At 42.6% G+C, this 16,017-nt stretch overlaps 1 protein-coding gene across 2 annotated transcripts in view; it reads left to right on the top strand.

The window, feature by feature from the left end:
• Positions 1-16,017, top strand: part of apc2 (APC regulator of WNT signaling pathway 2) — a 202,534-nt gene that overhangs the window by 88,615 nt on the left and 97,902 nt on the right. For both annotated transcript variants that reach the window (XM_043721336.1, XM_043721335.1), the window contains exon 3: positions 15,705-15,795. In XM_043721336.1, the coding sequence (XP_043577271.1) occupies positions 15,705-15,795 (91 nt within the window). The remainder of the gene's footprint in view (positions 1-15,704; positions 15,796-16,017) is intronic.

Raw genomic sequence — 16,017 nt, 5'->3', positions numbered from 1 at the left:
TGTCGAATATCTGGTTGGCATGGATGCGTTGGACCGAAAGGACTATTTACTCTATGACTCCAAGTCAGTTTCTTGACACCTAACTCAGTTGACTGATTTTCAATGCTTTTAGAAAAAAATGCTAATTTTGTAGCTTATTCCATATTGCTTTCCTGAACTTACATTAATCTGTGATCAGATGATTTTTGCAGCCAGTTTAGATTCACGTTTCTTCTTTTTAACATTCATTTAAACCTTGAAGCTGTGAGGTACTAAAATCAGATGAAGGCAGTTGAAAATAAATAATCCATATTTCATCACTATCATGACATAACATAGCTCTTTTTCACATGCACCCACTCACAAATGGGTTGGAAACTCTAAAAGTAAAGAATGGATACTCAGCAAACATGAAACCCTCTCAATTTTCTATACCATCCCTTCAATGTGGCCGTCGAAAGCCAAAGATATCTGACACGATTTTAAACACAAGCCATCAGGACAGTTCTCACTTGTGGCTGGGAGATAGGAAGGACTGCAGATGCAGGAAGCCAGAGTCAACGGATATCAATAGATCTCCCAGTCCTGATGAAATGTTCTGGCCATAAATGTTGACTGTTATGCTCCTCAGATGTTGTCTGACCTGCTGTGCTTTTCCAGCTTCACATCTATTGACTCTATCTTGTGGCTTTCTCTTGTGGTTGCTACACTGTCTCTACTGTGCCAGCCACCTCCCTATGAGCTAATGATATAGAGAGAGAGAGAGTGAGAGAGAGAGAGAGAGAGAGAGTGAGAGAGAGAGTGATGCTGCACAGCTTGCAAACAAACGAGGAGCATCTGCACTTAGATCTTCTGATAGTGCTATTTCTACCTCCAGAGAGCTAAGGCAGCTCAGCGTGTGATGTGGATCTCTGAAATATCACCATCTGATTTATATCACTTTGCCACTGAGGTGGAAACCAGTGCTAGCAGGAGTGCTACTTAATTGAGCCATTACTTTTACATTCTCCACTGTTACAGAGTGGACACACTGGCTGAGCAATTCCATTAACTTGCATTGACGCTAAGTGACTTCTGATGCAGAAACATTAATATCCTTTTGCCAGGCCTACACCATGTCTATGAGAGTTGAGACTGACCTGGGAGACATTTTAATGTAAAGTATTAAAGCTGCCATCTTCCTGCCCCATAATTTTGAATGTTATCAGAAATGACTTGTTTTATTTGAGCACTTGACAGATCCTCCTGATTGGAGGTAACCTTGGACAATAGATATTACTTCAACACTTTGAGTTAGTTTCAAATTTTTCCAATTATCATCACACTATCAGCATCATTACTCCTGCACTAAAGGCTTACTGTAGTCATGTCACTTCTACTGTGAGGCACTCACTGCAGGCATCTGTCTCTCAGCCAGTTCAATAAAGACGTAGTAGAACCTGGACTGTTGTCTGTGAGACTGTAATATTCAGTAACACCCATTCACATATTGCCATACTTGAAGCGATACCCCTCAGTAATGCCTGTGGGGTCACCTTGGGTGCAGAACCTCTTTCTTGACATTAGCAGATTTGAGCAGACATTACCCAACAACTAACTCCCAAAAACCAGACTGTCGTGGGAATCTAAAGCTCACTCTCTGTAAGGGTGATAGAGGTAGAAACCCTCATAACATTTCAGAAGTATTTAGATGTTATACATGTGATACAAGGCTTTGATTAGATTAGATTAGATTCCCTACATTGTGGAAACAGGCCCTTCGGCCCAACCAGTCCTACAATGACCCTCCGAAGAGTAACCCACCCAGACCCATTTCCACTTGTGCCAAGTACTGGAAGGTGGATTAGAATAGAATAGTTAGGTGGTTTTTGAGTAGTACAGACCTGATGGGCCAACAGGCATTTATTTCTGGGCTGCAGACCTCTCTGACTCTAATTTGTTCAGTTGAAGAGAGATGAAAAGAACAAATGCCTTCAGAGTACTTTAATATTTCAGTGGCTCTGTGAATTCATCCCTTAAAAAAAATGTCTCTCTAGAGATTCAAATGAGGTCAGTCAGATGGATCTCCCTGAGTTCCCTGATTGGGCCTGTTAACCGTTCCAAACAGGGAGCCCTGGCTGACAGATATAAACTGGACACTTAGAGATTCAGTTCACTCTGAGAGCTGGTGTGAGGGAGCTGGACCCCAGTGTCAAGTACAATGCATGTGTAAAAAAGGCTGACTTGGTGATGGGTTACTGGCCTCTGTCGAGTTATTTCATTCTCAAATCCATCTTCCATTTAATATCTAGAGCAATCTGGATTCCAGTAATATATTCCAGGAAGTCATGGTAGTGCAAATTAGGTTTTCTGCAAACAGCTGCTTCTAGTTATGTTTGTTGCTGAATAAGTTCACTTCTGTCGTCTGATGTTACCTTTTCATATTGGAGAACTCTTTTATGAATTGAGATCCCGTGTTGAAGAGTCAAGGTCGATAGTGCAGGATGGCCACCAAATGTCACACTACAGAGAATAAGGGCTCTTGCCGACCAGTTCTTCATTTGATTTATTAAGGCTAAGTACACATCAGGGACTAATATAAGCTAATATAATATAATGGTGGAAATACTCTGAAGGCTAGGCAGCATCTCTGGTAAGGGGAAGAGAATTGTTGGCTGGAATGTTACCATTCCTCTGGAGGTAGACTGGGAGGCAGGAAGGCTTGTGAAATAACAATGACAGAGAAGCCTGAAGTTTTTTTGCCAATACCATAAGATATAAAAGCAGAATTAGGCTGTTTGGCCCATCGAGTTGGCTCTACCATTCGATCATGCCTGCTATGTTTCTCAACCTCATTCTCCTGCCTTCTCCTCATAACCTTTGATCCCTTTACTAATCAAAAACCTACCTATCACGATCTCAAATACACTCAATGACTTGGCCTCCACACCAGGCTGTGGCAATGAGTTCCACAGGTTCACCACCTTCTGGCTGAAGAAATTCCTCTTCATCTCAGGTCTAAAGCCTTCACTCTAAGGCTGTGCCCTTGGGTCCTAGTCTCTCCTACAAGTGGAAACATCTTCTCCATGTGCACTCTATTCAGGCCTCTCAGTATTCTGGACAGGGGCAGGCAATGGTTCAGCCTCCTGTTACTGGAGGCAAGTGGCCTGTTATTCAAGCAACTGGCTCATTAATGCCCACCATACACCCCTGCATTTTCCCAGTACCTTAGTCAAGTGTAACATCTGCTGGGTGTATTGTGATGGCTTCCCAATAGTTACCCAAGGTGGGGCTTGGGATCTTCTTTTCTGGCTGCTCAGTGGTGCTCAGAGAGACCTTCTGGTATTACCTGCCTGCCTCCAAGGCTCCAATGTCACCTCTAGTGTATTTGACTGGGACCCATCAGTAAAATTGCCACCAGTGCATCCTGCTCTCTGTCCAAGTGGGTTTAGAGTCCACTCTCAATCTCAGTGCGTTCCAGGCACAACTCAGCAAAATGTTGCAGGTCTGTGACCCTATGTCTGACCTGGAAATTGCTCAAGAAACAATTGATTTTAACCAAGCATAGGTGCAGGGAAAGGTGCAATGGGAGTAAAGAACAATGTGGAAAGATTATGAGGGTGAAGGCAGGGAAGATTAAGTGAAAAACATTGAAAAATGAGGTTATAATGGAACAAGTAAAAGCCGATAAAATGGGTCTAAAGGAGGTGTAAATGGCAATAACAGAATTGTAAATGTAAACAGCAGGTTATGTCCTAAAACAAGGTATTAGGGACCATAAGGCATAAGAGCAGAAGTAAACCATTCAGTCACGAATACTAGGGGGATAACTGAGAAGTGTAGGAGTTTGCAACACAATATGATCTGTAGATCTGAGTTCTAATTATTTAAAGTGACCTTGCTGTGTGGGCTCTTTATAAACAAATTGATTTTAAAGCTGCACAATAACTCTAGCATACACATGGAGCATTGAGAGTTTTGAACACAAACCAATTGGCAAATCCATCACTGACATTTTTTATGTCAAAAATGTACTTTATTCATAATATCATTTGTAAAAAGATAGTTCTGTACAATCTTTGCAGAGAAAAGAAATAAACAAAACATTGGAATTCAACATCTCTCAGAGCTTGTAAAAAACAGGCATTTTCTACTGATGCAGGAAACTTATATGTTCAATTTGACGCAACAAGAGGGTCTGACAGCTGAACTGAATCTTGTTATACTTTGGCAAAAAGGCCCTAGACAATGGCAGCAGCCACTCCACTTTAGTGCATCCCTCAGCATGTAGTCCTGGACCTTGGAATATGTCAACCTGCAAAACTCTGTTGAGTTAACTCCTTGCTCTGGAATGCCAACAGGTTTTGGGCAGATCAAAGAGTATCTTTGACTGAGTTGATGGTCCTCCAGTCACTGTTGATGTATGTCTTAGTGTGCGTCCCAGGGAACAACCTGTAGAGCACAGAGTCCTGCATCACTGAGCTGCTTGGGATGAACCTCAACAAAATCCAGTGCAACTCTGTCTCGACTTGCTTTGCAAAAGCACATTCCATCTGGAGATGTATGACAGTCTCTAGCCCCTGCAGGGTGCTTTGAGGGCAGTGTGCAGTGGTGGAGAGTGCCCTTCTCACCGCCATCCAAATGATGTCTTGGTGCTTGTTGGAAAGTTTTGGCGATGGGGCATTCTGCCAAGTAGCTTTGACAGTCTGCTCAGGGAACCACCCAATAGGATCCACCCTTCTTTTCCCGCAGTGTCTCAAGGACTGTGTGTGCTAACCACTTCCTGATGGATTTGTGGTCAAGGATGCAAACTTTCCTCTGAGGGACGGGTGACATGGAACAGTCCAATGATTAGGAGTGTTCTGTGGCAGTGAGGCCAGGCCCATCCTTTGCTCCACCTGGGACAGGTAGAACCTCGGTATGTAGTGACACTTGATTTTTGTATACCAAGGGTCTACATCAGCTTGATGCAACTACACAGAAAGGTGTCAGCAGAATGAGGACGGCATTGGGTATGTCCTAACCTCCCTTATCCAGAGCTTTGTGTCCCTGTGGACAGGGTCCATCTTATACCTCCAGATGAAGTGACTGCACTGGTGCAGGCTCTGAGAATGAGTCAGACCTGTGCCACATGCAGCAACACTGAGAGTACCTCCCACCTGATGACCAGGTTTTTAACTGCAGTGGAGAGGGAGCAGTGCTCCTGTAATCTAAGTTTCTGCCTCACCTTGGCAACAGAATTTTTACTGAATTTCCAGAAGATGAAGTGCTCCTTTTCGTCTGTTACTGTCTTTGGAAACTGTCTGGTCAAACATGTGGCTGCCAAATTTCTTACAATATGACAGTGACTCCACCTCATATGTACTTCTCACCTGCGAAATGCTTTATCATGTCCTGAGCTTGCTACATGAATGCTTAATTATTTACTGCTTATTACCTATCTAATGGTTTCAGACAGACTTGCCATTTGTGGCTAGTTTGTGTAAATGGTTTAGTGTCTTCATTAAAATGGAAGAGTGAAGTTGCCAACCTTTCCTTTACCAATACCATCAATGTGAATTTCTCACTCAGTAAGATTCTGCAAGAAGACATGGGATAGACTTGTGGAACACAGTACATCAGCCATCCTGTGAAACTACACTGTCTCTTTGTTTAGAGAGTCTCCCTTTGTTTAGTGCAGAATCAAGGCCATATAGTTGTAATGGCATCTCTAAGCTACACTCTTTGTGGGAACGGCTTTTCTGTGGGCATGTTGGATGTTGAAATCCTTGAGCTGAATGCAAAGCAGCCCATTGCAGTGGGGAGCTTGGCAGACAGGCCCACTGAATTGTGGGAGAGGACAAGTGTCAGGCTCCCAGCAAGCATGGCGAATAAACGTTCCTCCAGTAAGTTCAAGAGTGGAAGGGATTGACATAAGGTTCCCAACTGATTGTTTGGAATGTCAGTTAGACACTTGACATCCATTATCCCCAATCTTACTGTAATATAGTGGTACAATTTTAACATGTGATCTGGGGGTGACTTAGTGTTGATGCAACATGCCTGATGTTGAAGACACCAAAACATTCCTCCCCTCACTATGCAAAACATTTTAATTGCGTAAGTATATTACATAGGATTAAATAGGAGATACAGAAACAACTTGTACAGCCTAACTGGGTTTGGGGTCAAGGTGCAGTTGATAGGGAGACACTATTCATAATGGCAGAGGGGTTAAGAACTAGAAGACACCAGTGTTGTGCATTTGTATACGTATGGCATACTATCACTTTAAGAGTTCTATCACATGACATTATTATGACCATTTTGGGCAGGAAACAGCTTAGCTGCCAACACATACAGGTTCCATTTCAGACTATGTCTCAAGCTGTGTAGGTCCCAACTTCTGGATAGCCCTTTCTCCATCTCTCTTTCTTGCTTTGAGATGCCCTTTAAAAGATTACATGTTGACTATATCCTGTTGGTCATTTGTCTTAATATCTCTACTTTTATATTTATTTACAAGCTTGCGGACATCCTGTAGGCCAGCATTTTCCAGAGGGCACTGAAGGACCCACCACACACTGTGACATTCCTTAAAGACCATTCACGAATCAGATGGGTTCAATCATGGTTTACTTAGGCCAACTTTTAAATGAATTTAAATTCCACTATCTACCCTGGTGGAATTCAGGCCTACATGATGGAATAGTAGCCTGGCATTTTCGATTAAAATGCAATGATGTTACCACTGCGTCACCTCCTCCCCTGATGTGGAGTCAACCTTGTCTGATGACATTCCTATGAAATGCCTCTGGACATTTCACTGTTTGCAGGTAATAGATTAATGCAAAATTGTTGCTGAAATTGGGGTTCCCAATACTGGTGGGTCACATCCCTTAGTGACGTATGTGGTTGGGAACTCATCTATGGGTAAAATGAGGCACCAATATTGAAAATATAACTGATTTAATCTCAAACTATTGCCAGGGAAAGTGATGGAACCAGAACTGAGGCAACAGTTTGGTAGCAGAGACTGAAAACAATGGTTTCTGCCTTCCTAACATCAGACAACATTTCTGCTCGAGCATTGCATGTTGGGTAATCGTAAGGCAACAGTGGAGGAACACTGATGGTTTTGTTGGAGTTCGATCACTGACACAAATGAACTTTCCAACTATTCTGTTACGACATTTCAGTCACTGCTTTGTTTGTTTATGTGGGAATTTTCCTTTTTAGTTTCAGGATACTGTAGATGACTTTATCAGCTCAGGCTTTTTGATGTCTGTTCGTTGTCATGGATCCCTGTACTCTTTCCAGCACACAACATTAAATGATCAAAGATTCACTGCTCTGTTCACGGGATTCTGTGCTGTTAAGAGATTAATTCTCTGGGCTATGGGAACCAACCAGAAATACTGGCTTGTGTTGACTGGTTTTCTCCCATTTTCCCCTTTAAGTTTATTTGGTTCACATTTATTGCCCAATGCTAATTTGTAATTGGTCTTGAATTACTGCAGTTTGCAACCTAACAGTAGAGCTGCATACTATTACATCAACTAGCTTGTCCAATTTAAGTCCAACATCCATCATAACTCAGCCCACCCTTGTTCTCAGCTCAGAGATCCTGTCCAATGTGTCTGGTTGCTCCACAGACACACCGTGGTGGCCTAATGAAACAAGCTATTCATTCATTATTGCTGAATTTCTTTTGAAAGATACACCACTTAAATTCAGGGGTGAAGGTGTGGTCTCAGCCAAGCTGATTTTAAAGACAACTTACTATCCAAGGTAGCAAAATTAAACTAAAATAGTAAAACTTTCCAGGCAATGTTTGCTGGTTATGTAAAGCATACAGTGTAGGTATGTTCTAAACAACATTAATACACATCTCTGGGATGTGAACCTGAGTCTCCAGGCTCAGAGGTAGAACACTACCACTGTACCACAAGAATCAGTATATTGGTTAATTAGGCACAAGAGCTAACTTAACCACAAGCATCTGGTTGGCTCATCATATAAGAAAGGATTGACGTTGATAAAGCAAGGCAAAATGTCCCAAAACACGTCACAACCCAGCAGTAGGTTTTCTCACAGTGAAGTCCCACAGGCATCAATAGGGTAAATGACCATAAAATAATTGTTATTGTTTGGTGCAGGTGGCAGATGGCTAGATATTGGATAAGAGCTTTATACCACCAGCCGAGAGGTCAATTTGATGTCTTGCACTTTGGTTTATCCAATGTCTTAATGCCTCACTTGTCACGTGCTGTGTTTGCAAATTGAGACAAAGCACAAAAGACAAAGCAGGAAGACTTTGCTCACTCCCCCAAATACTGTACGGATTATGGAACAGGGGTGCTCCTCAAAACCTCACTCTAAAATAATGAGACTGCATCCACTAATTCCCTTGGCCTCCCTCTCCGGTTATAGTTGGTCATTCACTAATCGGCCACCAATCTCTTTGGTCTTCTCTCCATTGTCTCTGATCAACAATTGCTTCTCCCCCAAACAGTTGTGTTACCCCCAACCCCCAAGAGCAATGGTTGTGCCCCCATCCCCCTAATGTTTATTCTTCACATGGTCACTAATTCCCCTGCCCAGGCACTAATTGACTCCAGCCAGCTTGCTTTCTTTTGTCTCCCAAACCTCCAGGTTGACCTAAGGCCTCAATCTAGGAAACCAGCAAATGGCCTGATCTTAAAACACAAACAGAAAGCACTGGAGGAACTCAGCCGCATCTGTGGAAAGAAAGCAGAGTCAACGTTTCATGTCCAGTCACCCTTGTTCAGAACTTACCTTCACTGCTGATTCCCCAGTTGCTCTACACAACTCACCTGTTCACTCACCAAACTAGGCTCAGTATTGGGGCTCTCACGGTTCAAGGGCAGGGATCGCATCTGGTGCTCCTTTATGCTTAAAACTTGGACACACCTTAATGTCTACCCCAGTGCTTTCAGGAAGACAGGGAAGAAAGATACTAGCTAAAATAAGAATGTGAAAGGATCAGTTATTTGCTGTCAAACATTTTCTTCCCCACATTTCACAACATTTAATCAGTAGAGGTAAAGAATGATTTAATCATACCATGCAACCAGTCAGATTTGAGAAGGGTGTGGAGTGGAGAGGATATTAGTGAGCTGCACTTCCATCCATTCAGCCAGCTTGGAATCGGACGCTTAGCCCCACCATCTGATTGTTGTAGGCAGTGTTAGGTTAGCCAGTCTATAGAAAGTTCCGGAAATGGATCCTGCTGGATTTATTCTCATGATAGTTGATCTTGCTCCCACTCTAATAGAAATAAGGATTGCAGAACAGCACCTGTGAAATTTTACTAACAATTGTCAGCCCAGCAGAGCATATCTGAACATAAGGTTCTGTGGGTTCTTTTTCCACCATTGAATTTCCATTGATAAGAGATACATTAGTGTTTAACATTAATGTAACATCATTGAGAGATGATTTGGATGACAGAAGGCAGCAAATATTGTTGACTATCTTTCTTTGAGTTGGTTTTCACGCCTTCAGGGTGACATTCTGCTTGAATCTGCCCCACTGACTTAGTAAATGATCAATAACCTTTTGCTAACCTTGCAGCACTCCTGCAAAGCAAGCACATATGAAGTTACATTTGGATAATTACTTCTTGAAATCCAGATCTTGAGTCTAGTTGTTATTCCAGTAAATCTACTATGCACACCGTTTTCAAAATAAAGAGTGGACTCTTATGGGCGTGGAAATTACTGCAATACACACACTAATGTCAATGTTGAAGGAGAAAGCATACAAAAAAGAGAAAACAAAGCAGAAACAAAATTGCGTTTTGTTTATTAAACTGCATTGCGATGAACCAACAACTATTAATGGTTCCCCTGCCTTTGGATGCAGCACCCCAACATGAATCAGCAGAAAATAATGCTTCTCCTCGCACCAAGTGTCACTTTCATAAATGATGAACCAACCGTGCAACAGATAAGAAGTGGAAATGGACCCTTCTTTGGCTCAAACTGAGCATGTTAACCATTTTTCTGAAAGCATTCAGTTTACTGGCCTCTGCACAGGTCACATAGGACACTGTCAGGAACTGTGTAGTGCAGCATTGCCATTTGAAGGTGTTACCAGAAAATGGCAACTGGATCACAAAGCTGCTGGGACTGATCTTCTGGAATTCCCATGGTCAAGTTAACCTGCTGTAGATGTTGATGTTAGCTGCAGGGCTGACTGTCAGTGCCAGCAGTAATTAATAATATAATGAAAATCAATAAAATGGTTAAAAACGTCTGTGCCTCCTTCCATTTAAGAATTGCAGTAGGAACCCTTGGAAATCTTTTACCCCTATGAGAAAATTCATTGTAAAAATAATAGAAAAATATTGTAAAGGTAGTAGTATGTGAAGTGAACTTTAAAGACTGCAAGTTCTTAGGGCACACAGGTCTACAGTTTGAAAGCATTAATAACTTTATATGAGTTGGCATTTAAATTGGCATGTAATGTTGACAGTCTATAAGAATTGCTGGTTAGGGAAATATGTGTGTAAAATTACTGCTGGCCAGTATTAGGACCCCCATTTCTGTGAGGTTATCCCTTGACACACATGATTTATGAACTTGGTGAAACTTGCCTTCTGCTGCAGGGAAATCTATTGCAGTGACATTTTTTCTTTAGCAGGCAGGTCTAATTTATAGCAAATTTATAGAGAGGAGACTTTCCCATGAGATGTGTGGGTTGGAGAAAAAGGACTATGCTGTTGCAGCCGTTTTTGTCCCCTGCTCCCACTCTATCAGTCTGTTTTGAGAGCTGGAGCGGCTGGTATTTGAAGAAGGTTGGGCTCCATATGAGCCTAGAACTGTAACCTTAAACGGACCAAATAGTTAACAACTAAACAAACTCATATATATAAAGTTTGATTGCATCTTTTTCTAAGGACTTATACTCAGTGGAAATTTTAAAAGTTTAATTTAGTTCATTTTGTAAAATTCATCTGAGGGATGTGGGTGGCCAGCAGTTATTACCTGTCCCTGGTCACCCTTGAGAAAGTGGTGGTGAGCTACCTTCTTGAACCACTGCAGTCCACCTGACGTGTGGTGGCCCACGATGCATTTAGGGAGAGAATTCTAGGATTTTGACCCAGTGACAGTGAAGGAACAGTCATATATTTCCAAGTCTGGATGGTGAATGGCTTGGAGGTTGGTGGGGGGGGGGGTAGGGGAGGGGCTTGAAGATGTTGGTGTTCCCATGCATCGCTTGCCTGTGTCCTTCTAGATGGAAGTGATCATGGGGTTGGAAGGTGTTGGCTGAGGATCTTCGATGAATTTCTGCTGTGCATCTTGTAGGTAGCACACACTGCTGCTACTGAGCATCGGTGGCAAAGGGAGTGAATGCTTCCTGTTATAATGTGAATGCACTCAGAGCACAGGGGGTCTCGTGGATCCCAAAAGAGATAAACCTTTAGTTAAATCTTGACTTTGGTGGTTTCTTATTAACATGATTCAGCTACACTGCAGTTTTAAGTTTTGGACCCCCCACATTTGTGTTTTAATTGCACAGGTATCAGCCTTGGAGAGAGTGCAACAAAGGTTCAGAAAACTGTTGCCTCTGATCAAAAGATTGTCCTTTGAAGAGAGATTGAACAGACGGGAAATGTACTTCCACGAATCTGAAAGAATGTGAGGTGATCTTAATTGAAATATACAGCATTTTTAATTATAGATGCTGGAGGGTTACTTTCCCTGGCTGAGCGGTCTAGAACTAGGGGTCATAATGCCACACTAAAGTGTCAACCATCTAGGACAAAGCTAAGGAGACGTCTCCTCCTTCGAAAGGGTTGTGATTCTTTGAAATCTGTACCCTGGGTAGCTGTGGTTCAATCATTATGTACAACCAAGGCAGTGTGTGGTACATTTATGTGCAATGGAAAACTTAGAAGATTTGGAGACGTGCAAGAAAGTGAGGTTGAGCTGGAGGATCAGCTGTGATTCTTTTAAAAGGCTGAGCAAGCTTCACAGGCCGAAGGGCTTACTCATGCTTCTATTTCTCATATTCAGAAACTCTAAAGCCCAAACGACACTACAAGAGATTTGGGTGGGAATATTTGATTTCATAAATGAATTTTCGTTAGATTCTACAGTAACCTTGGCCCTGTTCTATGCCATTTGCTGTGGAAATGTATCCACCTCTTCAATTCTGTTTGCATTTATGGAAGCCATTATGGAAGCACAAGCCATAACTTTCATTAAACGTTTGATCTCTCCTCATAGTCTTGCTCTCTGAAGCTTGTCATCCGTTTCTCTATGTATTCTTGATGTGAGACACCATGGCACATGTTTATGTTAAAGGCGCTATATAAATGCCACCCGTCTGGCTACTTGACCGACAGAAAGAGCTTTATTTTGTGTTGATTGACAAGCCCTATTTCAGAATGTTGGCAACTGCAGTTTGCACATTTTAGAATTTGCTGTGCAGTACCGACTTAGTATTTGAATGGTAAACGTACACAGTGTTTTTGATAACAGAAGCCTGCTATCCATCATACAAGCAATTCATCCTTGATTTCACAACAAAATATTAACCAAACTAACACCGCAGTGAGTAATTTTAACCTAATCTGCCCATTAAACATCTGGGAGTATTCAAGGGAAAAAAATGGCTTTCCACCTCATCCAATTCTACTCTCTTATTGAACTCAACAGGCTATCAGATTGAGTGGGGTGTTCAAAAGGGAAGCAAGAGAGGGACCAAACTGAACATAGGCTCTGTAGGGAATGTGACTGAGGAAATAATATTGGGAAATATTGGGAAACCAGGAAATGGCAGAAAAGGGTGGTACACTAGCTCATAGGTTAGCACTGCTGCCTCACAGCACCACAGAAGTTCGATTCCACCCTTGGGCAACTATGTGTGTGGAGTTTGCACATTCTCCCCATGTCTGTGTGGGTTTCCTCCGGGTGCTCCAGTTTCCTCCCATAATCCAAAGATGGGCAGGTTAGATGTAGTGGTCATGCTAAAGTGCCCATAGTGTGCAGGCTAGGTGGATTAGCCATGGGAAATGCAAGGTTACAGGGGTAGGGTACAGGGGTGTGGGTCTGGGTGGGATACTCCTCGGGGGGTTGGTGTAGACTCGATGAGCCAAATGGCCTGTTTTCATACTGTAGGGATTCTGTGATGAAATGCCTTGCATCAGACCTCATGGCAGAAGACACTAATAGCATTCCAAAAATACTAAATAAATACAAAGTTAAAAATCACACAACACCAGGTTATAGTCCAACAGGTTTAATTGAAAGCACTAGCTTTCAGAGCGCTGCTCCTTCATCAGGTGATGTGAACAATCACCTGATGAAGGAGAGGCGCTCCAAAAGCTAGTGTGCTTCCAATTAAACCTGTTGGACTATAACCTGGTGTTGTGTGATTTTTAACTTTGTACATCCCAGTCCAACACCAGCATCTCCAAATCATAAATAAATACAATAACTCTCAATGGAGAAATATAAACAGTATGTACTGGAGTAGGCCAGAGCTTGGGAATTCTGTGGCAAGTAACTCGAATATTGTCTCACAGGTCACTGTCCACCATCTACAAGGCACAAACTAGGGGTGTGATACAGTACACCTCACTTACCTGGTCAGGTGCAGCTCCAATAATGCTCAAGAGGTTTGATGAAACATCCAGGACCAAGCAGACCACTTGATTGAAACCACGCCCACAAACACTGATTCCCTTCACCACCAATGAACAGTGGCAGCAGTGTGTACCATCTACAAGATGCACTGCAATGACTCACCAACACTTCTTTGACACCACTTTCCAAATCTGCAGCCTCTGCTGCCTAGAAGAACAAGGGCAACACGTGCTCAGGAACACTGCAATTTCCCCTCCTAGTCATGCACAATGTCAACCTCCAACATATAGCTGTTCCTGGTTTGGAATCCTGGATCTCTCTTACTAACAGCATTGCAGCTATCCCTATTCTCGAAGACCTGTAGCTCATCACCACCAAGACTACCGGGGTTGAACTTTAAAGTTTGGCCTTGCCAGCAATGCCAATAGCCCATGAATGAAAAGAAAAAATTGTGGATTTGGAATGCACTGCCTAAAAGGATGGTGGAGGGTGATTCAATCATGGTTTTCAAAAGGTCATTGGATAAGCACCTATAGGGAACCAAACATTGAGAAAAGACAGTGAGTGGGATAAGTTAAATGGTCTTTCAGAGAGACATGAAGCTAGCAGACGGAATGACCTTCTCTCTTGAAGCTATCAGTTTTGCTGTTCTGGTGTTGCTTTCTGAGAAGTGTTCACTGACAGTTGCTGTCACTGTGTGGTGCATCGATTCTGGTGTTTTATTGATGTACTGCATCAGACTTCTGAAATTGCATTTTAAATCTTTCCTTTGCGGGTGCTTTTGGGAGGTGCTGAGCCCCAGTCTCAGCAGATCCATTGGCTGCTGCTTTTAATGTAGTGGTTGGAACAGAACAGGATAGAGGGCTGTGTGCAGCTGCATCTTGATCCGATGTGGCAAGCCTAAAGCGACCTGATTCTCTGATTTAATCACACTGAACACAGTCCATCTGCAGAACAGTACATGCAAGCCAAAATGTGTAGCGACCTGGAAACTCCACATTTAGCTGTGCTTTGATGTGACTTCCGCTTCCAATTAAAACATAAAATGGCAGGATGCAGCTGGTACATACACTTTTGGAAGTTGATGTCATGCAACTATCCTTTCCAGAGTGATTACTGCTGGGAGTGAATGTTGGATGTACAGTGGCAATGCTGTGGAATTAGACCAGTTACTGTGCCTATCCTGGATAACGCCAACACAGGCAGCCCAGCGCTTTCAAAGTGATCGATGGAATTCAAACGGGAGTTAGATGCAGCAGCAGCTTTTTAATAACCGACTGGAGCAGCATCTTCTTTGGAGCACTTTGCAACGATCTGAGGAACTAATGATGCCCAGGAAGGTGTTAAAATCCAGCCTGTGGCTGCTTTAATGCTGTTTTCGATTTTTCCTCTGAGCATTGCAGAATCAATCACTGCATTAAATAATGTTTGGCTTAATGTTTGAAGTTGAGAGCGCAGGGCATTTGAAGGTAAAAGGCCTTGTAATGCTGATCCCTACACAGGCAGCAGTGTTATTAAACAGGAACTCAGCACAGCCACTTCCTTTTGTATGCTGCTAAGAGCAAGGGCCTGTTCATTCTGTCAGCCTGAAAGGTAACAAGAGTTCGCACAGCATCACGCATTGCTTCTGCAGAACAAAATGTGTTTAGTATTGATTTGTTGGAGTTATAATGGTGTATGGCATATTTAAATGGGAATGGAGGGAGAAAAAAATGGAAAGGATCACAGGATCGATAGGAGAACATTTACAATTGCAAGGGCACATCCTCTATTGCAACATTTATTCCGTACGGAGCCAGAGGGCATGGTATTAAGGGTGATGAAGGTGACCTAAAGCAGACATTCACCAGCCACAGCTTTCACCAGTAACGATGAGGAGATCTCCTAATCAAGCTTGATACACATTGCCTCCAATAAATGCCTCTGTTCCAGTGCCCGGTGTTATAAACAAACAGAATTGAAAGAGTACTTGGTGTTTGCAAAGTTGGCAAAGGAAAACGAAATTATAAGTCATACCCTTGAGCAGCCTCGATACCAACAGGCTTCTCTTTCAGAAAGGTTCTTCTGACTGTCTAGTTTTCCTGTGTGCGTCGCAACTGTTGTAGCAGGATGATAGGTGTACTGATTACCCTCAATTACCTACTGCAGGAAATGTTAAAGCAGCTCCAGACCAAGCTGGAGCAAGAAGCTTGCAACTTAGCGTCGACTGGAAGGATCGAAATTCTGGACCAGCTGAAAGGTAGGATTGATATCTCCATATGCAATGTAATGATGGAAAATCCATCTGTTAGAAATGTTCTGTTCTGAAGAAGAATCATACCAGACTCGAAACATTAACTCTGTTTCTCTCCACAGACATGCTGAATTTCTCCTTCATTCTCCTTCATCTGTTTGCTATTTAAAACGAACAAAAGTTCTCTCTCCATCACAACATTCCTTCCTCTAAGTTGAGTGCGTGGGA

Source organism: Chiloscyllium plagiosum, chromosome 31, assembly GCF_004010195.1.
Source record: "Chiloscyllium plagiosum isolate BGI_BamShark_2017 chromosome 31, ASM401019v2, whole genome shotgun sequence".
NCBI classification, from domain to species: Eukaryota; Metazoa; Chordata; class Chondrichthyes; order Orectolobiformes; family Hemiscylliidae; genus Chiloscyllium; species Chiloscyllium plagiosum.
Note: the sequence above shows the minus strand (reverse complement) of the source record. Positions and strands in the feature narration are given on the sequence as shown.